This window comes from Podarcis gaigeae (genome assembly GCF_964106915.1).
Source record: "Podarcis gaigeae genome assembly, chromosome: 7".
Taxonomy (NCBI): domain Eukaryota; kingdom Metazoa; phylum Chordata; class Lepidosauria; order Squamata; family Lacertidae; genus Podarcis; species Podarcis gaigeae.
Genome location: NC_139683.1, coordinates 23,456,944 through 23,483,741, shown reverse-complemented (window position 1 = coordinate 23,483,741; position 26,798 = coordinate 23,456,944). Strand labels below are relative to the sequence as shown.

At 42.5% G+C, this 26,798-nt stretch overlaps 1 protein-coding gene across 2 annotated transcripts; it reads right to left on the bottom strand.

Moving 5' to 3' along the window:
- Positions 1-9,436: 9,436 nt before the first annotated feature.
- On the bottom strand, positions 9,437-25,897 carry ANKRD46 (ankyrin repeat domain 46). 2 transcript variants are annotated; one of them, XM_083749842.1, is made up of 6 exons: positions 25,543-25,663; positions 22,471-22,569; positions 21,904-22,043; positions 18,307-18,643; positions 15,367-15,525; positions 9,437-11,815 (listed from the first exon to the last, which is right to left on the bottom strand). In XM_083749842.1, exons 3-6 carry the CDS (start codon positions 21,971-21,973, stop codon positions 11,599-11,601), a joined length of 783 nt encoding a protein of 260 aa, XP_083605968.1. In that variant the 5' UTR covers positions 21,974-22,043; positions 22,471-22,569; positions 25,543-25,663; the 3' UTR covers positions 9,437-11,598. The 2 variants fall into 2 exon arrangements, with proteins under 2 accessions (XP_083605968.1, XP_083605969.1); XM_083749843.1 differs by lacking the exon at positions 21,904-22,043 and having other exon boundaries at positions 25,543-25,897.
- Between the last annotated feature and the right edge of the window lie 901 nt (positions 25,898-26,798).

Sequence of the window (26,798 nt, the reverse complement as noted above, 5' to 3'; positions counted from 1 at the left end):
ATAGAGCCCTTTAATCCACTTTACTTGTAGAAACCTAACAGTCTAGTAGGTGCCAGAATTCCACCCACAAAATAGTGACAGTCTGGAAGCATTTTCAGACATGCCGATTCGTAATATCTGATATGGTCAAGCCACAAAGAAACTGTGATGATACCTGAGCTGATGGTCAGTACAAAAACCAACCAGCAGAATAAATAGTGCCCAGCCAGCCATCACCCCGCTGACACTTTCCTTACCAGCAAGCTCTAACATCCAGAATGGCTCAGTCACCCATCATCACTCAAAAAGACAGAACTGCTAAATTAACAGCTGAGACTGATTCAACAGTTTATTGCTGCCTCACCATGACCCTCTGATGGATCCCATCCCGCATTTGAGAATTAATGGTTTGGCAAGGATACTATGTACACCAAAATCCCCATATTTGCATGCACAAGCTTAAAAGAGGCCGAACGAAATCGCTCTCTTTTAAGCAAGAGAGGTCACATTTCCTTCACGTGATTCACGACATCAGTTCTAGTTGGCTTTGCTAAATGTTTTGTGATTACTTTAATCCTAATCATCTACACCAAAAACAGAGGCTTTGACCGTGTTATAAATTGCCACCCAGTTGAGAAGCAGGTGAGAGTTCATGCATGGCTTAAAAAATAGTCAGAGGAGGTAACATGCCATATTCAGCTCTTTCCAAGAAGCAAGGACTTCCGCATATTTTGGAGCTTTTATGCTCTAAAACCAATGCCACTGGCACCACCCAGAACAAAGTCTCCTGTATTTATCAGACGTCCTGGGAACCGTGCAGACATCTTGGCAATGTTCCAGCAATTTAGCTCAAAATATAATTATACCTGGTTGTTTGCAAGGAACTGCCTGCTCTGTTCAATATAATGAACCCTGAAGGAAACTGTGCCAGAGCTGACATTATCCCATATTACTGTGATCTTCTTTAATAATACTGCCAAGGCCACAAAGGGATGAGATCCCCTTATTATTATTTTTGTTGTTGTTGTTTAGTTGATAATTAAAGAAGTGTCCTCGGTGAGAACTAGTAGCTTGAATAGGTTTCTTTAGTGGGTTTTTATGGCTGATAGCTAGCTGTTGCTGTACACATCGACTAGGCGGAGTATAAATTACCATTTCCTCTGGCTCCAATGTGCTCCCACATGTACACATGACATGTACTGTACAAAGCTTCAAACACTACCAGTGGGAGCACATTGGAGCCACAATCCATAGTGTTATGAAGTTTTTCTGGGCAAGGGTAGTCTGGATGACACCCTGTATGCCTTCCAAAACTGATCCTGCATGTGTGTGTGTGGAAGGGAGAAATGTATATGGGCAAGCTTGCCAAACCAGTTCCTTTGTCCAGGTCAGTGGTTTTCAACACTGGCCTCTGTCCCTCTTTCTTTTTCTCCCTCCTCTGATGCCCTCTCACCTGTGGCAAAGTGACCTTCTCCAGCACCGGGAGCGGCGTACATCCGGGGGCGTGGCTGGCACATGCCCCAGGGGATGTGATGCGCATCAGGGGTGTGTGTGCAGCAAGCAGCGCACGTTGGGGGGTGCTCGTCAAGCGCCGAGCATCCTGGGGGGGGGTAGGGGCAGGGATGGCTGCGATGTCACCCCCCCTCTTGGATGGCACCCGGGGCGATCCACCCCCCGCCCCTACCGTTGTCTGCTAGTGCCTCTCGTGTCTCTGCCTCCCGAACGCTTGCACAGCTGTTTGTGGCAGCAGCCCTGGCTACAAGCTCCCCAGGTGAATGGTACCTCTGGAGCTGGCCAGGGGGTGCTTCCCAGGCCCCTGTGGGGCATGGTGAGGAGGCACCTCTCTTTGGGGCAGGCGGAGCAGCTCAGAGACCAGGGGGTGGCAGCTGCGGCTGCCCAGAGGACTCCCAAGGAGAGAGAAGTTGAGAGGAGACTGAGGGAGCACTCCACAAGGGAGGGTGAAAGGCTGCCAGCTCTGCAGGCAAGGGGTGACATAACTGGGCTCCAGGGCCCCACAGAAAGAATGTAATTGGTCAAGGGAGCCGTAGACTCAAAAAGGTTGAAAGCCTCTGGTCTAGGTAATGGCTTTGGCTGACTAGTTAAGTAACATGATTTACACGTCCAAAGAGGTTGCAATAGCTACAGCTGAGTGATGGAAAACAATAGGTCCAAGGGGAACCGGTCTAGAGAGTTGTGTGAGTGAGTGAGCTGGAAAAGCTGAATGCAAAAAGTGGCAGAGACCGAGACACATATTTAGCTCTGTGCTGCTCCGTGCTGGGGCTCTGCCCGGAACTGAATGGGGAAGCAAGATCTGTTGGGGCTGCCAATGCTGTGAGCCCTTCCATCCTATGCTCAGGTTGTATATATGTGTAAATAAAACCATATATCCTAAAGACACCACAGTCTCTACTGAGTGAGTCTGACCGCTCAGAGATTGGGGTGGTGTGCAACAGCATCTGTCCGGTAGCTTCTTGAGAAACACTGCTGTTTCATGTGTTTTCTCTCAAACCAGCTGCCTTGCAGTTTGGAAATTTAACCCACAGTTAAGCCGAGGTGGGTGCGTTGGAGACGGCCATTTCACATGTTGTGGTCATGAAGAGCATCTGTCCATCAGAAATATATGCATAAAATGGAAGAGAGGTTTCTGGCAGAGTCTCACCTGCTCCTGCAGCATCCATAAGCAAGTTTGCCTGACAATTTGAGAATCCTGGACCTACCAGAAGTCTTTCTAGAAGAAGTGCACTGCAGAATTGGCTCCAGGTTCCTGAGTCCTGAATCAACTGTGGACTCTTGTCAGTGCCATCCCCATGAATCTAGCTTTGTACACTGTACTCATTGTTCTTTACACTTCACCTGCACTAACAGAAAAGCATGACATTTTTAGACGGGGTGGGGGAGATGCTTCCCTGGTCTAGAAACAAGCAATTTGAGCCTTTCCCAAGAGTAGCTCAGAGAAAACAAGCATGACTCAGCGAGCAGAACTTGCTCTTATCCCAGGCAGAGAGCCAGGTAGATCAATGGCAAGTGGAAGGAATTTGGCTAGCCTTTAAGGTCTGTTAGTGTTCAAGGAGGGAAAACTTTTGCAAAATGTAGGCAGCCCTTCTAATTCTAGTCTTGAGCGCATTAACCCAGTAAGCGGCGAGGAACAAAATGAATTATTCTTATTGTAGAAGTGCTCCCAACATTCTCCCCTCTGCCTCTTTACCCAAGCAAGACATCTGCAAAGTGATCAAGCTGTTGCAGGCTATATTTCATTTCAGCAGGAATGGAAATGGGAATAATGCACACTCTTGAGTCAATGGTGGAGACGTCCCATGCAAAATGATTTGTATGATATAGGATAGAAAATGAGGTTAGTCAGTTAGTCTCTACTTCTTTGAAGACAATGCAGAAGATGAAGAAATCTGCATGTCTTGCATTCCTACTACTCTCATACCAGATGAAATCCCATTGGCACAGTTGGTGCCAATGGCACATGGTCTATCCATTTTGCTTTCAGTGTTTGTGCGATTTTTAAAATAAAATTAAGTCACTCACAAATAGTTGGGTTTGACATGGAGGTTCTGTGCAGTGCCTGCAAAGCTCTGTACACAGTGCTTTATAAGACCCAACCATCAGCTAACTGTCAGGTCAGGTGGAGGGTTTTGCAAGGGGCATTGCAAGTGATAATCGGTACTTTGTGGGCTGTACCTTTGCCTGCATGGTTTGAGTTCAAATATCATGCAGGCAAAAAAGGGTCACCTGATCTCATTATGATGCCAGGTGTTTTGACAGGTTGGTGGTCCTGCCTTCTGGGATGGTCATTTATCATGCCTCTTGTAATTTCTGGAAAAGCATTTTAAGTCAGTAGTGTATTAGTCAACCTTTGATTCCAACTACAGCTCCTGCCCCCTTCATTTAGAGGGGAGAACCTGGATTTCCAGATTAACTATTTATTGAGGATCCATCCTCATTTGTTTGCACAAGGCTTCTGGGAAGGTTAGACAACATCAGCTTTCTATAGAGTATCCATTCTGATGTGTTTTCAGGGAGATTACAGAGGTTAGATGGCATCAGGCAAATGTTATCCCACACTTCCGAGTGTATTTTCTGAACACTGTCTTTATTGAAGGAAGTCCTTTTTTTTATAGAAGGAAGCTGGTCGCCTTGGAAGAGCTCCAAATCAACTAAAATTTGCCAATAAAGGATTGAATATTACCCCAAAATAGTAACAGCCTGTGTAATCAATTGCAAGATGTCAAAAAAGACTGCCAGTCGCCCTCACCCCTAATATAACACATTCCAGATGTAAAATCCTTTGTGCGGGTTTTAACTGTAAGTCACATCAGGGGCAAATCTTGTCTGAAGATCAAACAGGATCTATATAAATTCCATCTCTAAAAGAGGCTCACATGTCATCAGCTTTGAGACTGATATTCAAAATCGATTCACACAAGTCAAAGTCATAAGGGAATTCTTTTTCCAGCTATAAGGGTGGGTGATTTGAGGTCCTGAACTGCAAAAACAGCTGTTAACTGAGATAAGAGATGCCACCTGAAGTCTCAAGACTGTATTGATCCCACAATTACTGCCTCCCCACATTCAGGAACAGAAAAAAGCAGCATTGCCTTTAGATTGCAGGAGGCAGGCTGTGATACACGAAGGATGAACGTTGTTACATAAAACTGATTTCTCGTTTGGCCCCAAAATAGAAGCAAACGTGAGTATAGTTGGATGGCCTACTTTTCTGATGAAAAACACAGCTTGGAAACACAGCATGTCACACCAAAAACCTGTTCCCTAAAGTCATTTGAACCTTGATTTCTAGGTTATGCTTCTGAGTGAGTGGGAGAGAGTGGGAATTTATTTCTCAAATTGCTTCTTAAAGCTTTGGTGAACAGAATGATTCTTGTACTTTGGTTGGATTGTAAGGCTGTGCATGGGTACCTGAGAGTAAGGGTCTTTCTGCAGGTGGATTCTTCAACATTTCATTGATGCAATAATCATGCAATAGTGGTGGATTTATACTGGAGCATCTACACATCATCCTGTATGCTTCTCCAATGATACTGCTTTGTTGCTGTCCGGAGGGGCTCTCTTGTGCTATAGCTCAACAAAACTGGAACAAAAGACAAACAAAACCAGAACATTTGTGGCATAAAAAGGACTTGTCCACACCAGAAATTACTGAGTGTTTGCAGCTTTCTGCTTTCCCATTTAATCAACATATTCCACATGGTGCTACCCTTAACACCAATCTTGATGCCAGTCTCCTGTAAATTTGAATTTATCTGATATGGGAATATTCCAATAAATTGGGGGAAATTAGGTGGGTGGGTGGGTGGGTGGGGACTCCTGTTCTATACTTTGGCCATTGGCCTAGGGCAGGACTTGCTAACCTACTGCCTTCCAGATGTTGGACTACATTTCCCATCATCCATGACCATTGACTATGCTGGTTGGGACAGATGGAAGCTGGAGTCCATTAACACCTGGAGGGCCACATCCTATAGTGTCCTGCAGGAATTCCACCTGGTTCTCCCATGCTGATTAACAGCTGTATGAAACCTCTGGGCAAGATAAATAATACAAAATGATGATGATGATGATGATGATGATGATGCAGTGCATTCCATTTCCTTTCCTTCCCCTGCCCCAAAGCTAGAACAGATTTCCCTGCTTTCCAGAAGAAAGGAAATTTGACACATTCATATGATAGCGGTGAACTCCTGGAAAGTCCCTGGATATTTATCAGTGGTGACTACAACAAAGAGTTTGACATGAATTTTGTTTCACACTGTCATTATTGGCTCAAAACACATAGGGTGGGCAGACTAAGAACAAAGTCTATTGTTTTGTACAGTGCTGATTATTACTTCTCCCTTACAAAAAGGAGCTGCTAGCTTTACTAAGAGGTTTCTCAGGCTGTGTTGCTAGGCTCCACTCTGAGCCAGGAAAGAGAGTGAACTGCAGCTACTTGTCTCCCAGCCCTAAGTTGAACAAAGGACAGTGGGGAGAGAGGGCAGGGGGAAGAATCACAACTGAAATACTGGCTGACCATGTGCATTCTTGCCCCTGGCCCAGGACTGGGCAATTCAAGAAAGATACAAGAAAGGCAAATAACTTGTGAGCTTCTGTCTTCCATGGGACAATTGATGCCCCTCACAAGACAGAAATTTGGCAGAGTACAGATTATTATTTTTTCTTTTTCCTGGAGCCCCTTACTCAATTTACCACACAGGCCTCAGCCAACTAGCTAGCTACATACACAGGCAAGACAGACAACTGTCTGTTCCTCATCACCAGATGGCCATTGACCATCCCTACCAAGTGCTGATGAAATATTTCTTACTACACATCTGCACCTGATCAGAAATCTGGGGAAGCAGGGCTGACAAAATTCTCCTTACAACTTGGTGGGCCATTATAGACAACAATAGCAGTAGCATTTGTATCTGTATAGGGCTTTTAAGCAAGTATTTGATGCGTTTTGCATGCATTATGGAGAGCTGCAGCCTTTACGACAAAGGCAGTATCTCCCATACTGCAGATGTAGAGAACGAGGCTGAGTGAGGCTCACCTAACGCTATCTACTGAGTTCAGAGTTCAGACTTCTTTATTCTTTTTTTACATACACATGTCCTTCCACCACGGAGCCCAAGGTAGTGCAGTTGTGGGTCCCAGGTTGTTTCCTATCCAGACCACTGACTCGACTCTGACCTGCTTAGCTTCAGAGGGGTTGTGGCCTCACGTGTCCCTTCACACCCTGGGACTGGAGATTTCCTGAAGGACAAACTGGAGTTCCTCCAGACTTGTGTTTTATTGCAGGTGGGTTCTCCAACATCTTCTTAACACAATAATAGTGCGCTAGTGATGGATTTATTCTGCCTTATTGGTTGTTCTGCGATGAAAGCCCATTAGAATGACTAGAGAATGACTGTAGCTCAGTTGCAGAGCCTATGCTTCACATGTTTAGCTGAGGGATCAACAGATCAAAAGAAGATCTAATGGATTCTGCCTTCCCTTCAAAAGAAAAGGGAAGGCAGAATTTAAGAAGCATCAGCTGACATTATTTGAATATGGCACTATTTCAAAACAAACAGCTGTAAATAAAGTTCAAGTTCTAATAAATACCTTAGTATTAAAATGGAAAACACACACTGGGACACATATTTATAAACGTATTTAAACTATTCCCCTAGCAGCAATTCAGATCTCATGCACGTTTTCCTCGTCCAGGTACAAGGAATCTGTGGCCACAAGACTTGGTTCTAACTAATTGCTTTTTGCATGCTCCTCCACTCCACCCCAATCCATCCGCTGTTCCAGGGATTCGTACCAAGCACCATAAATGGGAAAAGGATTAGGAGTTGAATGAGGAATGGGATTGGCAAGGCTGAGTGGCCCAAATCAAAACCCTGGTCAAAGTGTGCTCTCCATTGTCCGCTCCCATTTCTGTATAAGATTTCTCCCTCTCCTTCTTCCAGTTTCCAGCTGCAGCATCCACCTTGCCGAACTCTCAGCCTCTGCTCTACAAACATCTGTTTTCCGAGTGTGTGTTCTGAAAACATCTCACAATGATAACTGCCAGGCAGGTCAGCTGCTGTGGAGAGCTATACAGGGACGTCCTCTGCCAAAGATATTAACTCTTATCCTGGAAGGAATGAACCCACTAGCCTTTCTTAGCAGCACCAAAACATCTTTCAGAAAGCTATGTGGTAGAGAGGCACTTGGAGGAGTGTAACTTGATTTGAAAAACACCTCCAAGAAAGAAAACTAGAGTTCGGATTCCTTGACTCAAAGCAGGAATTTATTTTGGAAAGTTTTCTAATTTCCTTTGAAAACAAAAAGAACACACACACACGTGACATAAATGTGCTGCTAACGTAAGAAATGCAAGAGACTGCCGTTTCCTTGGAAAGTATTGTACAACAAAACAAGTATTATAATGCGACAGCAAGAGGCTTTTCTTAGGAATCTGAAAGATATAAATACCTCTCAAAGCAGCACGAAGAAAAAGAAAAAAAAAAGGCCAGGCAACATCTTCCAGGATTTCAAGGAAACCAAATTAGTATTATAGGAACCACAAATTGACACTTACATGGGAAGAACCTGAATTCAGCAGCCCTTGGCACTCCTGCTTCTATGAATGATTAAAGCCCAATATAGTTATGACATGACAAAGGTATGCCTGAGTTGCTTAATTCTTTGTTGTCATAGTAACAAACAACTCTTCTAAAGCTTTAAGATGGATGCAAATCAAGCTCCTGCATTGGGAATACTTTGCATGTACAGAGATCAGAACAGTGGCCAAGTGTGGCTGTAATCTCCGCTTGGCTTCCTTGAGGCAGGGATTTCTTACAACCCGGTCTCACTCTTCAGCAAAAAGAATGCTAAATGTTGTCTTCCCTCCCACTATGCTGGTTGTGCAGGAAAAAAATGCAAAAGAGGAAGGACCCATAGGATGTAGTGGATTTAATTCAGTGGACTGAAGGAGATGGAAACCTTTGAGAACTTGTGAAAGGTAGCCAGTTATTTGCATTATATTAAATGGGGTGGGAATAAAAGCACATTTTTTATTTGAATGATTCAACAGGCAGTGTTAAAACCAGCTAGCTATCGCTGACTGCAAATATTTATAGTAAGCCCACAACTTACACAGGGGTTACATTCTGGGGATCGTGCCTAAAGCCAAAATTGCATATGGTCAAAATTGCCAAAGTCTTTCTTCCTGGATGCCCACCCCCTTTTTAATTCATTCTTTTTCCCCTGCAAGGCGCTTAAAGCTGAATTTGCACAAGTTCAATATGTGTAAGTTTCAGGCTAACTATATTAACTTAAGCCAAATATATACTACCCAGTGCCAGTTACAGATTGGAGGTAGGGCTTGAGAAGGCAGCCTCTCTTTTCCAGATCTTACAACCGTGAAGCATAGAAAATTGCACTTCTATTTAAGTAACACCAAAAGTTCTCAGGGTTTAAGAGCCAAAAGTTCCCAGGGAAATTCCTCAGTCTGATACAAATAATGAGGGAAACTTAGTGTCCATCTCCTCATTTGTGATAAGGCAAACATGCCTCATATTATATGTCCACAGGGTTATACCGTAGCAAATAAACTCATCTTTCCATCCTTCCCTATCAATGGGTGGATTACTTGCAGATTAGTGCACTTGCTTGAAAAATAAGGTGGGGTGGGGGAGGACTACTCACACTGCTGGTACTTCCATATGGGTCTCATATATCATAACTGGTGCATTAAAAGAATCCATTGCCTCTCTAGGATTTGCCTGGTATATTTGATCCAAGTTCTTTTTTGCCCACTGTGTCAGCCAGGCAGTCTCATTTCATCTGTATTCAGGACATACCCTGGAAGCATTATGGATTCCTCCAGATTGGAAGCTGCTATATTCATTTCTAACTGCATTAACATAATAAAGCCGTAAGAATAAAACCTCATTAAAAAGTCAAAACAACCATGTTCTAATAACCTATTTATTAGAGTTAGGAACGATACAGATATTTGTGTGTGCAATACATACTTCAAAACATCCAGTGTGCAGAACTGATCCAGAGACAGTACATAGATTGCATGGTTATTATGGTCTAAAACAGTACAGAAAATACACATGCACACAGTTGGATTATACACATTTATGAAGAGCGTCTAATCATGCTTAAAATACAATTAAAGCTTATTACAGAAGCATAAAAAGAGAATCTGTAGTGAAACAATACTGATGACTACATAACTGCTGAGAAGTTATTTTGTACCCCAGTATTGGAGCCTTCCCAATTTGTTGTATATTATCTAAAAATGATCCAGTGATTTTTCCATGAAAGAACTAAATGCAAGCTGATTTTCTCTTCAAACTCAATGGAGTCTTTAAAAGCAATTAACTGTGGCTGGATCATTTTCAGATCAGGTACAGTACACCAAGAAGATCCCAAAACTGGCATGCATGTGCAGAGCGCTTACCATTTCTGCTACCTTTAACTGAAGAATCTTTCAAGAAAACATTTAGATTAGATGCCTATACATTGCCAGGGGGCGGGGGGAACCACTGTCCTCAGACTTCTGCCAGAGAAAACAACACAGAGAATGCACTTATCCCTGAATATACTCACCAAGTATTTCCTTCCATTTCTGAGTTTAAAAATGTTTATTTTATGTTCACTCATGTGGATTTACATGGATTGTAGCTTACCAAGCAGAGAAAGGAAGCATTATTTTCCCTCTTATAATTGTGTGTGTAAGAGCACACGCCCCGTTCTGTTTAGTAGAAAACTGTTGCCAAATTGCCTTTAAAATATCTGCACTACTTACTAAATAGTTACACAATTTTTGTAAGAGTGTATGTATTAATGAAACATCATATAAATTAGTAAAAGGATCTCAAAACTGTAGTTCTGAGACAGCTTTCAGGTGATCCCATATATTAAAATCTTAAAACACTTGAGTGTCTCTCTGTTGTGTTAGCTCTCTATCATGTTAGCAGAGAAGGCATCCCATTAGCTTTTAAGTGCTATCTGAAAAACTATAAACCTTTTCACATTCCTGCCTTCTAATGGAACTTCAATGAGATAAATATTACTTTCTAGCTCCTAACAAAAATGTAACAGACTAACATCTCACACACAAATATGCTTCGAATTATACAGCAAATGAATGCCAAATTAAAAATTATTTGTGTGCTTTTGAGAGAAAAAATGGCTTCCCCAACAGGGAAAAAACCCCCACTCAACATATTTAAAGTCAGAAGATGTTTTCATCCACAACCAACAAAACAAGTTAATGTCATTAATATTAATATTGTGCACTCTAAATAAACTAGCTGATTGCCTTGAACCAATAAACAGAAAGACTGACAACATTTCAAATAGAATGTAAGGAAATGATGTTATGAAGTGAGCCTACTTTACAAAAAAAGCACCCTTAGATGAAAGAAGTGCCCTTGCAGTATTATGCTATGCATATTTCTGGTGAAAAGTTAACTCTATTAAGCACCCACAAGGATAGATGTGGTCCAATAAAATAGTGATGACTTGCTCCAATATTCATCATCCTATCCAATTTGTCATGCTGTTCAGGGGCATTTAATACCTTTGTATGTTATCAGTAGAGACTGCTAGTAACGACATTTTACTCAAAGCCAAGACTCATTAGAGGTAGCTTAAGGCAGCCTTCGGTAACCTTTAATGCATCCACACCATACATTTAAAGCACACTTACACCACCATCACAGTCACTGGCTCCCCCAAAGAATCATGGGAACTATAATTTGTCTCCCCCAGAGTTACAATTTCCAGCACCTTTAACCCAGTTCCCAAGGTTCTATAGGGGAAGCCATGTGCCTTCAGCGCATGGTGTGAATGGTACTCTGGTGCCCTCAAGCTGCTTTGGACATCAATGCCCATCAGCCTCAGCCAGCACTGATGTGGAGGGTGCCAAGTTGGTGAAAGCTGATTTAGGATTACTTTTAGTCGAAATGAATGCATCGTTGCTCAAAAGGAGTTCTCTACAAAGGAACATATGTATATATGTCAAGGACAACAATACATGCAGCCGCTGCCACCTGCACCAAAGAAAACAGACTGAGAAGATAAAAAGAATGGAAAGGGCACTCTTTGTCTGTGTCACCTCTAATGCAGGAGTTCGGGCTGGTTTTCTACAAAAGGAAGAACTCCACTGACATAGTATGCAATCCCCAGAGAGAGCAAAGCAATGACCACCAACAAGAGCAGCACCCTCCAGACGCCAAGGTCCTCCACAAATTCTTGCCAGGTGGTTCGGAAGCTGGAGAGGACTCCCTCACCTTGCTGCAGGTTGGGGTTGAGAAGTGAGTGGCTTTCCATTGCGCTATAAAAGGAGCACAGGTGAATTAAGGTTAATGCATCAAGCGAAAACTCCAAACCACAGAACATTAATATTGACTTAACTGTGCAAGCAACATGCCAAGGCCTTACTGAGCTAAGATTGGGTTTTGGATGTGGAAAGCCCAGATTAAAATGACCAGGCTGCTTCACACTTTGGTTGGCTGCGTTTGCCAAAACTACAAGGGTGTTACAGTGGTATTTCCCACCAAAAAACCCACACCGAGTGAATTCTGTTTATGGTTTAACCAAAAGTGCATAACCACCGTTTTTACAAAATATATGCTATTACACAACACTCTGCACAAGGAGCCTTGGTCTCTGACACAGACCTGCTGCATGTTAAAAGGAAACATCTTTTATATTCCCTTCACAGATGCAGCCCTGTACCAAATGTCGTAAACACTGGTTGTGTAAAGAGACTCTCAGCAATTAAACTGAGGGACATCACTGCAAGAGAAAGAAGTGAATGTAACAGGACCAATGAGGAGGGATGAAAAAAACTGGGGGTAGGACTAAGGTACAAGTGGAGAGTGAAAGGAGAATAGTAGATATTTCAGGAGGTGGGCAATGAAGCATGCGATGGTGTGGAAAGGAAAACATATAAAAGAAAAAGCTTTCTCCACTTAGATGCTCTAGGGCTACACATTCTGCCTAAAATGTGGAGTCTGAGTCACAATGCCTGCACAGCAAATGCCTGTGCTTAGTCTGAGGAAAGCTGAGTTATGGAACTCCTTGTCACAAGGAAAATGATGTGGCAAAGAAATTCCCAAAGATAGATTAGATAGCAGTAAAATCATTATGAATAATTGCCAGCTGAGTATGACAAACTCTGCCTCCATGTGCCACCATTTTGTGACGAGTGGGCCCCAGTAATCTTTGGCCATCTGAAGTGGAAGGGGCGGGGGGGAGGAGTTTGAGAGGGCATTGCAACCTCATCGCATTCAGTGACCTGATTTCTGATTGGCTGGGATCACCACTAAAGATGGTCCCAAGGAACAGCAGGGGAGGAGGAATAGTGGTTGCAATCAGCCATAAAAGATACACAAAAAAGGTATTAATTACACCTCCTGAATTTTAAAGAAAGTTGAATGAGAATATTTGGTTATCCACAGGCCAGAAGGTGGGAGTACATATACTGCTTGCCAAGTAACTGGGTAGAGTGTGGGTTTTTCTTTACACTTCTGAAAGGAAAAAGGTTAGAAACTTAAATGCACACACACTTCTAAAAATTTGGTAAAGGGTCATGGAGTGAGGGGACTAGGCTGCTCCTGCCACTAATGCAGTCTACATGACTGCTCCATGGCAGAACACATGCGCAAGATCTCAGAAAGAGGAGAAACAGACAGAAAGCACCTGATATTTGTAATATAATTCCCTACTTTTGTTTTTAAACATTTACTTCCCTGGAAAGAACCTTGGTGTGTTTGCCTACTGCAGAATCCAAGCCATTTCACCCTTGTTATCAACTCCTCTAACACACCACAGGAATGCTTACTAATTAAGATTCAACCTGTTAATCTATAACCACTATAGAGGTTAAATAAAGGTATGATGTATTTTAAGTGGAAAGATCACATGGCTACTGAAAACAAACTAGGCCTCTTTCTTTGTAAACAGAAAAAGGCTCACCGAGAAACCACCTGTGTTATTTTCCATTACCACCAAATTAAACTCTCGGCACTAAAATGGTAGGAAGTGCTGGAATACCAGCTATTTTGGAAGGACTTAGGAAGTGACGTGAATCCCAGATGTTGTTTCTGCTGCTAAGAAAAGCAGGCTGCATTTTTGTTAGATGTTGCTACCAACAGAGTGGTTGGCCGTTAGTTACAGGGCTGGCTAAGGCTAAGTACACAAGGAGAACACATCCTCAGAGTTAAAATGCCTCCAATAAGACTCCACGCTAGAGGAAAAGGGTGAGAGTAGTTGGGAATCCAAGCTTCAACTGCTAACAGAACAAGAAAGAGAAACAATTAATTTGGTGAAATAAGAAAGCAGGAAGGAGACAGAACGCAAGGCAAAGAATCAAACCCTAATTGCAGTCTTCTTCAGTCTATCTGAAGAAGTGTGCATGCACACGAAAGCTCATACCAAGAACTAACTTAGTTGGTCTTTAAGGTGCTACTGGAAGGAATTATTTTGTTTTGACTATGGCAGACCAACACAGCTGTAACTGCAGTCTTCTGTTTATATTTTTCTATTCAACCACAAAGGGTACAAATGTAAATGCACTTTTGAGCCCTAAGTATACCTATTGTTGCCATGAAAAGTCCTGTATAAAAAGATGGTACTTAAAAGACTGTAGAGCAATTCTAGGGACACTGGGCAGCACATTGTTTAGATATTTGCAGCTGAATAAGGCATTTTTCTTTGCCAAGTCATTTCATGGAAAAAAATTAGGGGATAAGGAAGCAATGGATTATGTTTAAATGCATTAGATGCACAATGCTGATTTGCAAACGAAAGCTCGATTAGAATTGAAGATACTTTTTAAATGGAAGAGGTGGGCTGCATCTCCTATAGAATGGGCAAAGAAAACCACTGTTTTGATTTACTTAATGCGTAAGAGGATCTTGAAAAACCCCATAAAATGTTTAAGGAATAAAGATCTTGTTCCCCTTTCCCAATGTGCTGATAAGGATTGGAGGACAGACATTAAAAAGTCTAGCCTAGTTTCTACTTGAAAATAATTTTCAGGATGAAAACCTGAACATATCAATATTCCAGCTGCTTCACTGTAAATATGAAGCACACACATTTCCAATGCAGATAGCATTTTCAACTTGCCCCCCGGCAGCTGGGAAGGGGCCTATCTGCATAAAACAGCAGGGATGGTGGAAGTGAGAGCTCCCTTGCCTACCACAGAAAGGCTATGGAAAGTGTGTAGCACCAGTCAGACAACTGCAACCTGCAGCAGGTGCCTGAGGCTTCCTGCGTTTACACAAGCATATCTCCCTTTCCAATAACACAGCGTTCATTGAAAGACACACAATGGACACACTGAAAGCAGGTCTGTCACACAGAACACGAAAGGACCCTCAAAGACTTTCTGCTGCTGAAGCCACTCACTACAGCCTAGTTTGGGCTGGTTTGGGCATGACTGAATACTCCTCTGTACAAAAATCACTATCTGCCCGTGGTTTTCCAACATGTCAGGGATAAAGTTAAGCTAGAACCTTTCTCCCTGACATCTAGTTTTCTATGTCTAGGGTTTTCGCTTTTTGGTATGGAAGAGAAGTCAGATCACGTGAGCCGCCTCTGGCGATCCGAGATGGTACAGGCTCATTGAGAACTAACCATATGTGATATTGGCTGACTACCAAAGTCCATGAGTCACATAAGACACAGGCAGTCCAGCTTTCGAAGAACCTGAAAGATCAACTTGGAAACTAAAGCCCAAACATACAGTAAAGGTTCTATGGAAACGCTGACAATAAGCCCTGACCTTTTTGAATACACAGAACAAGCTCCAAACATGAGAACTCATTCAGCTATGTTGAACCAGTAAACAATACTGATTTGATTTTTTTGTAGTACCTTTCACTCTCAGCAGTCTGCATTGTTTCCAGCTTCGAGTGAGTTCCTCTGTTGAATCCTTTCACTTCTTGTTCCTCCAAAGATTCTAGCAACCGGATCACATCTTTATTTACACCTCTTCGTTTTGCCAGAACAAGAGGTGTAGCACCTTGGTGATTGCTATATTAAGCATAGAGAGAAAGAGCTCACAGAACTGTTTCTACTTGAAACATGGATAGATGCAATAAAACTGTTGCCACATTTGCAAAGCTAAGTATGGTTTCAAATTAGATGAGGGACCGCGTGTTGAGATTCCTGCATTGCAAGTGGTTTGACTAGATGACCCCTGGGATCTCTTCCAATGCTACAATTCTATGACTTCTATATCACAACAATTTTTAGGGACATTCCTTGCATTATGAGGGAGATGTGTAATATTTCAGAACCATTTACCATGTGATTCCATCCAATAACACAAAGGTGCAGCATGGAAGTCATCTGGATGATGCAGCATCAACACTATCTCTCCAATTTAGACAGGTGAAACAGGTGGAAAGCAATTTCCCAATGTTATAACTGCCATATGAAAGCAATTTTTAGAGGTGTAAGCATGCAAGGATAAAGCATTTCAAGTGGCCTTCAAGTAGCCCATTATTGCAGTGTTTTTATTACTACCTGTGTAGTAAACGAGCACCAATGTAGACAAAATAAATAGCTCCTTAATTTTATCATTCATTAAAAACTATTTTGAATTTATTACTGACAATGGATGGAGAAAAGGGGAAATGAAAGCAACTTTTCCTAAACAACTGTTAAGAGATTGTTTGGGATTGCAAGATCCAGGTTAATTTTATTTTATTTTAAGTCTGCACAATTGCATTTGATCACATTTTTCTCTGCCTATTATCTTTCCTCTTGCATTTTTGTTGTCCAGTCATGACCGACTCTGGGGTTGCGGCGCTCATCTCACTTTATTGGCCGAGGGAGCTGGCGTACAGCTTCCGGGTCATGTGGACAGCATGACTAAGCCGCTTCTGGTGAACCAGAGCAGCGCACAGAAATGCCGTATACCTTCCTGCCAGAGCGGTACCTATTTATCTACTTGCACTTGGATGTGCTTTTGAACTGCTAGGTTGGCAGGAGCAGGGACCAAGCAATGGGAGCTCACCCCGTTGCGGGGATTCGAACCGCCAACCTTCTGATCGGCATGTTCAAGGCTCTGTGGTTTAACCCACAGCGCCACCCGCGTCCCTCACGTCAGTACCATATCTGGCACCAATTCTTTTTCAGAGCTTCCTGTTGCATTATCAGAGGATCTATCCCAAAGTTAATTAAGATGATTTTTTTTAATTCATGCAAAGTACAGGTGAACTTACTAAGATTGCACTGTCTCTAGATCTCTTAGCCAAATACAAGTCAATAAGAGAAAATGTCAAAATATAGCTCAAAAAAATAAAAACAACAGACTTATGCCTGACTGCAGTTTTCCAACAATAAGGATAAGTGAGCAGATAGTTCAAACAATAAACCATTCTGGGACAATTGTTAAATGTGTTTATTTATTCAGTACATTAAGTGCTTCTGTCCGGGCACTGGCATTGGCAGATGTTAGGAGCCTGGCAGAGCAAATATGCAGTATTTCAGAGAAAAGACTGAATCACAAGCTCTGGGAGCAGGTAAGGTGAATGCTGGAAAACAATGTTGTCCACAGCAATGAAAAAGAACTGGGGAACACTTTTTTCTTTACACTGAAACCAGCAAGTCGTGAAATGAGGCCAGTTATTTTGAGATGACTCCGTCCTTCATCTCCACATTAAGGATCTGTATCAGAATACCAACACCACCTATGACCATAGACATTATTCCTTTGTCAGGTGCACAAGTGCTCATCTGACAGTATCACATGGAAGGCACTGGAAATCATCTCTGCCTGATACCGCTTCCATGGTGCCACCACAACATGCAGTACAGATAGTCCTTTTCCTTCCATGGAAGGGGCTTATGACAGTGGCAACAACTATCAAAAAGGCAGTGGTACTGAGGAAATTCCCCAGATGCCAGGCACGTTTTGTTACTGGCGCTGGTCCAATTGTGACTACATGGAGATCTCTGGGCACCAGGTTGGCAAATGACATCTCCATCAAGCCAGTTGACTCATGCGCAGCAAAAGATGCGTGATCTATGTTTATGAACTGCCATGAAAATCATGCACCCCTTGCTGGGCATCTTAGTCCTCCATCAGTGCATCAGATAAAGTAAGAGCAGGGCTGGGTACACATATATTTGACTAAGCTGCAGCCTTTCCACAGGCCAGGCAAATGAAACTCAAAAACCAGTTTATAAACCTCTGCCTTAGTCCACAGTTAATACCCATTTCCATCATGTGTGTTTCTCCTTCTTGCATACTGGGACAAGTGAATTGTTGTAAGAGTCAACAGTCAAGCAATGTAGTTGAGATCATAGAATTGTAGTGTTGGAAGGGACCCAGAGGGTCATCTAGTCTAACCCCCTTGCGAACAGACATTCCGTTGTGTTGACTGTAACCTAGGTTTAGGGTGCCATTTGGTGCCTAGCTTATATATCTAACACCGCTATATATCTGTGTTATAGATCTAACACAGAGTTTCTAACACTGCTCATAATGTGGGAGAATCACAGTTCCTCGTGCTACACAGTCATTGGGGAGGAAAAGCAAATCCATTATAAGCTATAATAATGGACCTGAAGACCTTTCCAGCTTCTCCTGTGTCAGCTCTGAAACAGCTTTTGTTTTTTGCGCAGCTCATTAGCCCAGAACTATGCTGAATTTCTACTCCGGCAAGGCTGCAGAATAAACTGACAAGTCTGAAATCCCTCGCATGTTCCTTTGCGTGGCCCAATCTGCCTATTACGGTAGATTATCAAGCAACAAGTATTATTATTATTTTTTAAATTCAAGACACAGGGTTCCAGCATACTTACCAAATATCTATTTTGAGCCCGTTGGACACGAGGAATTGAATGGTATCCACATGCCCACACAGGTGAAGGGCTGTGTTACCTTGATAATCAGTGGCCAGCAGATCGGCACCAAATTTATGCAACAACTGACAGATGTCTACGTTTCCTCTGGCCGCTGCTAGGTGGAGGCCTGTTCGGCCACGGCTGTCGCGAATGTTTGGGTCAAAGCCACTCTCCAAGAGCCTCTTGGAATAGTTAAAATCTCCATCAATGCAAGCCTGCAGCAGAGGCACATTTGTCTGTGAAGAATCGTTTACAAACACATAGGACATGTCTGTTTCTGGGAAATGCAGCAAGCCTGTAGTTGAAAATGAAATGAAATGAAACCAACAGTGAGACTATGCTGGTGAAAACAATGCTAACACTTCAAGCAAGCAATTATTTTCTTGAATGAGAAAAACTGTCACATGGAAGTCAGATCCAAACTACTGTACTGTATACATATAGTGCAGGATTCAACTTACATGTCACCTCAGCAGAAGCCCTGAATAAGGATTTCTGCTTATGCAACAAGGTCCATCTCCACTCCCCTCAAAATTGGCTCTTGGGGGGAATTGGGAGAACCCCCCTGACAAGCTGCAGTGCTTATGCAGACAGAACGTTCATAATAGCACAACATTGAATTTCACCCATAGTGCTTCATATTTCACTCTGAACAGAGAACACTTTTACTTCTTTCTCCCCTACAAGGATTAGTAACTCTCTCACTTCTGAGGGTTGGTTCAGGTCACTATGATGAATGTCAGACAGTTGGTAAATCCTTACTAAGAAGAGATCTCCCTGACCTCTGCAGCTTAATTTCAGAATATAAAGGGTGATCAGGAGGGAAGGAAAGATCCCCTGCAAAGAGGCTTGCCCAGCTCTCATATTATGCCCCTTCTGGCAACTTTTTATTTTCCCAGGCATTTTAATTTTAAAATTTGTTGCACTTTTCAATCTGCCATATTAAATAGCTTGGATATTGCGGATTTTACCTATTTCAGTTTTTGTGGTAACTTTTATTCTGTTTTTGCTTTATGTTTTAATATTTTACTGTTCACTTCCCAGAGATCATTGATGACTGGGTGATATACAAATATTGCTAATGATTATAAATTTGAAATGCCTAGTTTTCTCCAACTGAAGAAGAGTACATGGATATACATTATGCAGTCTCCAGATAAGAGACAGTGATGCAGATGAGACATTCTTATACGGGCTATAAATAAAACCTCTCTTAATGCGATTTCATTTCTCATTTATCCGTTCCTTATTTACATTTGAACTTCAGCACATAAGCAGCGGTGGTGTGATTTTGCTTAAAATACCATCCTCCCTGAATACATCAGCCCCCTCAGACTTACTTTAAATGTTACCATATCTTTGTACATTTCATTTACACAAATATTTCATTCAACTCATGTACATCAAATGCCCAATGTAGAGACAGAGAAACAAAAGCAAACCATTAAAGATGTATGCTATGCAACCTCCATTGCTTTTCAAAGGGAGTTCTACAATTGTACAGTCTGTTGTTGTAACCTACCCTGGGACCTTATAACAAAGGACATCTCATAAATAAATAAAAATCTGTTGGAATTCATGGAAGTTATGTAACAATAGTGTTTGGTGGACCACATCCATGGCCACCATGCATCCTGAACTGGGTATCAGTAAAGGAAAAACAATAAAACACAACCCGAAGTGGAAAATACAGGTTGAAGCTATGGAAATGTGAGAGGTAATTACACAACCAGAATAAGAATCAAGTGAACAATCTGTTTAATGTGTTAATTCCACTGCTAATGTGTTGTTCTACTATCTAAGTATTTTTCTTGAGGCTTAAAAATTGGATTATGGAAAGGAAAATATGGATTTTGGATACTCAAGACTCAGTATTTTCCAAACAGAATCCTAGTATATTTTACACATCAATTCTGAATAAATATTTGGATCATTCTGACTGTACCAAAGACTCTGATCCTAAGCACTCTTGTATGAAACCAGGTTCCTTTGAAATTAACTGGCCTTATTTCTTCTAAGCAAATATAGCGAAGTGTTGGTGTTTGTTTTTTAATATTCTATAAATTGGGTCTTCCCAACCCTTGCTCTTTTATGCTTACTTTTCAAGTTTACAATAACAACAATCTTTTTTCCCTTTTTTTAAATAGCTGTTTCACAAACATTGGGATTTTAGCAGTTATTCCACATAGTTATGATGCCCCAATCTAGTCTTGACTAGACTTCAACAACTGCAGTGTGGCACTGCCCTCTGGCGACCATGTTGAGTGACAACAAGTTTCCGCCCAACTTTGAAGCTGCAGAGATGGGTGGGAGTTGACCTGGTAGCTTTGTGGCAGTTCTATTTCCAGCTCCAATACTGGGAGAAAAGCTGGCCATGCTCCCCATGCCCCGGTTCAAGCCAGCAAGCCCACCACCCTGCTATAGGGACTTCTTGGCTGCTGCCCAATGGCAGCGTTCTGGGCATCACTACTCAGTGCACTCCTTCCTCTCTATCTCATAAGAGAGAGGGGGGCAGGTGAGGGGGACAGGCTTCTACAGCTGTTGCCCAGCAGAGGAGCTGTGAGTCTTGCTACCAAGCAGCGGCTGAAGCCCTCACACATCTGTCTCTATTTTCTAAATGATAAAGGGGAGGAGTGCATTCAGAGAAACACAGTCAAGCAGCAGCCCAAGCCTACATTTTCCCTGCTTCTTGTTTCTAAGAAAACAGGCTCTGAGCAAGGCCAGTCAAAAGCTGCAGACTCCTGCCTATGATCCTTAAATGCAACCTGAAAAATGGGGCCTACTTTCAACTTTTCAACACACACATCCAGGTTCCTGCTTTTCTATCAGGACCAACCAGGTGTAAAGGAGGCGGTCAGGGTTCCCTATTCAATATGGTAGATTGAATTCTGGTTGGCACAGCTTATCAGGCAGGGAGATAAGAAACACTTCACCATCTGAAATTCCTTCTTCTATACAAGAAGGAATTCTTCCACCCCCTTGGAGGTTCTGACCCACTGGCTGAAATCAATGTCCTGCAACAGCTGAAAGTTAAATTCTCTATACAATAAAACCAGCTTGGCAATGGAAAGCCTGAATTTAATACAGAGCGATGGTAGTTGAAATTGTTCCAACTGACTGTGTGTCCAGCAACATGTTGCTTTGCTTTTATACCTTGATAAATTCCCAAAAGCCTTTATCCAAATCCTTCTAGATAGTTATGGTTTACTACAAATACAGAAAACAAACACTGAAATGAAAGACGTGAAAAGTACAGTTCTAAAGGATAAACTTCTTTGACGGATTTCCCCCAAATCAAGCAGTGTATAAATTTTATGAAATAAATAAATGTCAAATGAACATATTCATTCTGTAAGTGCTATTCATCTACAGAAATGGTTTGTGGTCTATTCAGCCTCCTTTGAAAATGAAACAGTTTTCACGAAAGGGACTAGATAGAATTCGTAAGAGATCACCAGTGCCTTCTAGAGTAGCAGCTGCTTTCATTATATCTGGAAGAACAAAAACTAAGCACATAAAGCTGCTTTCATTTCCAGTCTGTGATGTTGGGCTCACCCATGCTGTCATTTAATGTTGATGGTAAGCTTCCTGTACTTTCACAGATTCTCCATTGTCCAGATGACATTCTCCTCCAAATTATCGCCTTCCCACACTTTCCGCTTCCTCAATCCAGATTTTCTCATACCAGGGATACTCTGAAAAGTAGAAGGTATGAAAACATCTGGAGGAGGGAGGAAGTCTGGGAAGGGAGTGTTTTAGAGGAGAATGTCATGCTGGCAACGGAGAATTAATGGAGGTACAGAAAGCTTACTATCCACTTTAAACTACAGTATGACTGAGCCCACTGTTAAGAACTCTAATGAGCTACACAACTGGGGGTGCTCATTCAAAGCCAGTCAGGCTTTCTGGCCTAATTCCCAGCCAAAATCTGAAGAAGCCCAACTCTGGCTTCATCACATCTTTGCAAAACAACTGTCCTAATTTCTAGATGCTTACAGGCTCACCCTGCTATAGATGAACTTTCCCCCCTTCAGAGCTCAGTCTCATGTTTGCTGCAAACAAGAATTACAGACTGAGATACTGAAGTGATTAAGTAGTAAAGATAATATCTTAAATACTCACTTATTAAGAAAGTATCTGGTCTTCAGTAGGTAAGTGTGGTCTACTCACAAGGTTGTTGACATTCGTTCTAATCACATATTTTTGTGGTCCAGTACAAACCTGTAATAGAACAGAAGAGTAGAGCTCAGTATTCCCCTGTAAGTTTTAAACTGAGCACAATACACCTAGAAATGTAATGTTATTTTACATTTCTCCAAGATCAGAATTTCTAGCAAAATGTAATCTACTAATCAGAGATGCTATTTCAGATGCATATTATGCTAATCTAAACAACATATTAGCACAAATATGTGGGTGTTTTGAGAGAGGAAATCAAGAACACTGCACTCCTCCCAAATTCCTGCACTGCTATAAGTGAAGAAATGGTTTGGTTTAGCATGTTGTCTGAACACAGGCTTGTCTCTAGACCAGTGTTTCCCAACCTTGTGCCTCCAGATGTTTTTGGCCTACAACTCCCATCATCCCTAGCTAGCAAGACCAGTGGTCAGGGATGATGGGAGTTGTAGGCCAAAAACATCTGGAGGCACAAGGTTGGGAAACACTCGGCAAAGTGCTGAAGTCCCTCACTAGACAAATGAGTGTGGAAAAGGGTTTAACAATGGTAGGGAGTCTGAAATCCATTGCTTTTCAAGTAAGGCACTAACGTGTGTGCATGTGTGTGTGTATAGGATGACACACCAAACTGCCTCTATATAGATCTCATGTTGAATAAATATACGCTGTTTACTCATGTAATTATTCTGCTTCTGAAAACAGTGAGTTTAGTAATCTGCACATACTCTGAGCTCAGACTGAGTGCTTACTTTAATGAGGACTTGAAGCTGATTATGTCTATATTTTATTTTAGTGGTATCTGCATTATATTCTCCTCATCCAGGTGTCGGCGTACACTCCACCCTGCACAAAATTTGAATTTTCCTGTTCCATAGATAATTTGATAAGGGAATATTCTCGATTAATGAGTTTAGAGAATTTTCATTTAAAATAAGAGAATATTCATTTCAATGTATTCTAAGGTGAGGGCGCCAGTAATTGTCATGTTAAGGTTTGGTATAAGGAAACTCATTAGTTAAATCATATTTTATTCTTCCGTTAGAACATGTACATGTTATAGGACAAGTCAAAAAATACAATTGGCATGTTAAGGTTTAATACAAGTACATTCAATAATAGGCTATCTTGTGCTCTGATAGCTCTAACACTTAATAACTGTTTTGGTGATTAAAACACAGCTTGAGAAACAAAACTATATGCATACATATAAAAAAGAAACCATTTGAGCGCCACAACCCCAGAGTCGTCCACAACTGGACCTAATGGTCGGGGGTCCCTTTACCTTTATCTAACATTAAATATATTATCATTTTTTGATAATATATTTCAATATGTCAGTCTCTGGTAAATGGCACCTTGTACCATTGAATGGCACTGCCAAAACCAGTTACTGGCACTAAATAAAAATATAGAAACGTCAACTGTTTAAATCAAGGCCACCTCACATGCTGTTACACATAATTGTATAGGCCCTTAGGTACTTAAGTGTATAAAGCATTAAAGCTACTTTCTGTAAAAAAAATAAAAATCACACGGTATGGCCAAGGGTATAGAATTGCTAAGAATTAAGGTCACACCAAAATAGAAAAAAGGCTATTACGTATAGTTGAAATTCATATGAATTCAAATGTTCATCAAATTAAATAAATAGCATTTTTAAAAACTAAAATGCTCACTGCCAATGGTGAATGACACAATGCCCAGTAATGTAACTGGATCAAAAAAATCATTATTCATTACTTACACTGGCAAATTCAAGCCTCAGGTATTTTTTACAGCTGCAAGGAAAATTTATCCCTGTTTCTCCCGTAGAAGCTAAACAAGCTATAGCTTAGGGCCCCACTTTCTTGGGCCCTAAAAAATTAAAGAAAAAACAAAACTGGATGTACATTTCCAAAATATAAGATAAAAAAACAAATAAAATAAAACCTACATCACAGCTGTCAATGTTTCCCTTTTTTAAAGGGAAATTCCCTTATTCTGAATAGGATTCCTCGCAAGAAAAGGGAAAAGTTTACAGCTATGACCTACATACAACAACAGTGTTTTGTGTTGCGTAGTTTACCCAGTAGTGATGTATGCAAGTGAGAGCTGGACCGTAAAGAAGGCTGATCGCCGAAGAATTCATGCTTTTGAATTATGGTGCTGGAGGAGACTCTTGAGAGTCCCATGGACTGCGAGAAGATCAAACCTATCCATTCTTAAGGAAATCAGCCCTGAGTGCTCACTGGAAGGACAGATCCTGAAGCTGAGGCTCCAATACTTTGGCCATGAGAAGAGAAGATTCCCTGGAAAAGACCCTGATGTTGGGAAAGATGGAGGGCAACAAGGAGAAGGGGACGACAGAGGATGAGATGGTTGGACAGTGCTCTCGAAACTACAAACATGAGTCTGACCAAACTGCGGGAGGCAGTGGGAGGCAGGAGTGCCTGGCGTGCTCTGGTCCAGGGGGTCACGAAGAGTCGGACACGACTAAACAACAACAAAAGGCTCCTATGATGTAAATAATGAGCCCCGCCTGCTAGCCTTTTGTTATGTGCATATTGCTTAGGTATCTATTAGGTCCATAAATGACCATAGAACCATTCAACACAAAACAACAGCGACCATTTGTCGTTGACAAAGGACAGCTGGACATATAAAGGGCCCCATTACCTTCAGTAGCTGAGGGCCTCATCAAACTTAAATCCGGCCTTCACCTGTTTAATTCTCGCGCGTCGCTGCAAGCTCTAAAAGGGGGCGGGGCCAGGGTTGTGCCACGCTCCGAACCCGCCACCTGTAGTGATGACACGGGACAGCCCATTCCCACAATACCTCCTTCCGCAGATGCTTGCTCCCCCCCCCCCCCAAGCTGGAGTCCCTCAGCAATTCTGTGGCAATTCTTCCCCGCCTTCCCCTCACGGCCGCCAACGCTCAAGGGCCGGGCAGCAAAGCACCGCTTCCTTCCTTCGCCCCCGGCTGCAGCCCACCGAGAAGGCCGGCGCTGCCTCGCCCCAGCCCCGGCTCCTTCGCCCCTACCTCGCTCTGGACGGGTGTCGTCAGCTGCCTGCGCCCAACCGCCAGAAACCAGGCCCCGGTTGCGACAAAGAGGTAGAGACGCCCTCGCGAAAGGGAGCCCGAACTCGCCTCTCTCTTCCGGTTCCCGGTTGCAGTTCACGGAACTCTCCTCTCAGGAGGGGGGGGGGCAAGCGCTTTGGGATCAATTGCTGGCGCTGGAAGGAAGGAAAGCCTTTCTGATGCAATGCTTTGAAGAGGAACAGAACTGCAGAGCTGGAAAGGACCTCGAGGGTCATCTAGTCCGACCATCCAATCTCTGCTTAGAAACCGCCTTCCATTGTCGGAACAGGAGAAAACAAGCTTTTCCTGTGACAGTTCTTTCTATATAGGGCAGGCACCCCCAAACTCGGCCCTGTTTTGGGACTACAACTCCCATCATCCCTAGCTAACAGGACCAGTGGTCGGGGATGATGGGAATTGTAGTCTGAAAAAACATCTGGAGGGACGAGTTTGGGGGTGCCGGATATGGGGAGATGGCTATCATATCTCCTCTCCGTCTCTTCTTTTCCAGGCTAAACATGGAAAAGCACACATAAGGCTTACTTTCCAGACCCTTTATCGTCTTGCTGGCTCTCCTCTGCACATGTTCCGGCTTGTCAATATCATAGCTGTCAACTTTCCCCCTTTTTTAAGGGAAATCCTATTCGGAATAATATGGTCAATATTCTTCTTAAATTGTGGTGCCCAGAACTGAATACAGTATTCCCGCTGGGGTCTGACCAAGGCAGAATAGGTTGCTCACTTCCACCACGTTATTTTGTCAATTAGATAAGAATAAGCCCCCCCCCCCCCATGGCTTCTGGAGTTTATTTTATGTATGGAGTGTTTTAAGGGAAGGGTAGTTGGTTTCTTGGGGATTAAAGTCTGTCCAGCTGCCATGGGGTTTCTTACTGGAACATTTTATTTCTGTACGCAGAATGACTCTCGCCCTGCAGGTTACGTAGATTCTTGGAGCGTCGATTGCGGATCAATGCTATGTATGCAAAAGCAGCTGAGACTATATCCGCTTTGGGTTTTCAGCGCTGCCTGGAGCGAAATGACGCGGAGCAGAGACAAGATGATAGAGCGTCGGGCAAAGCGAGATCGGTCCAGCAGCGCCCCTCGCGGGCTGGCTAATGTAGAACAGCCCCCCCCCCCCCGCTGTGTCTAGCGAGAGGCGAGATTAGCTCGATGGTAGATAACATGCTTCACATATATTGCAGGTTCGATCCCCAGCA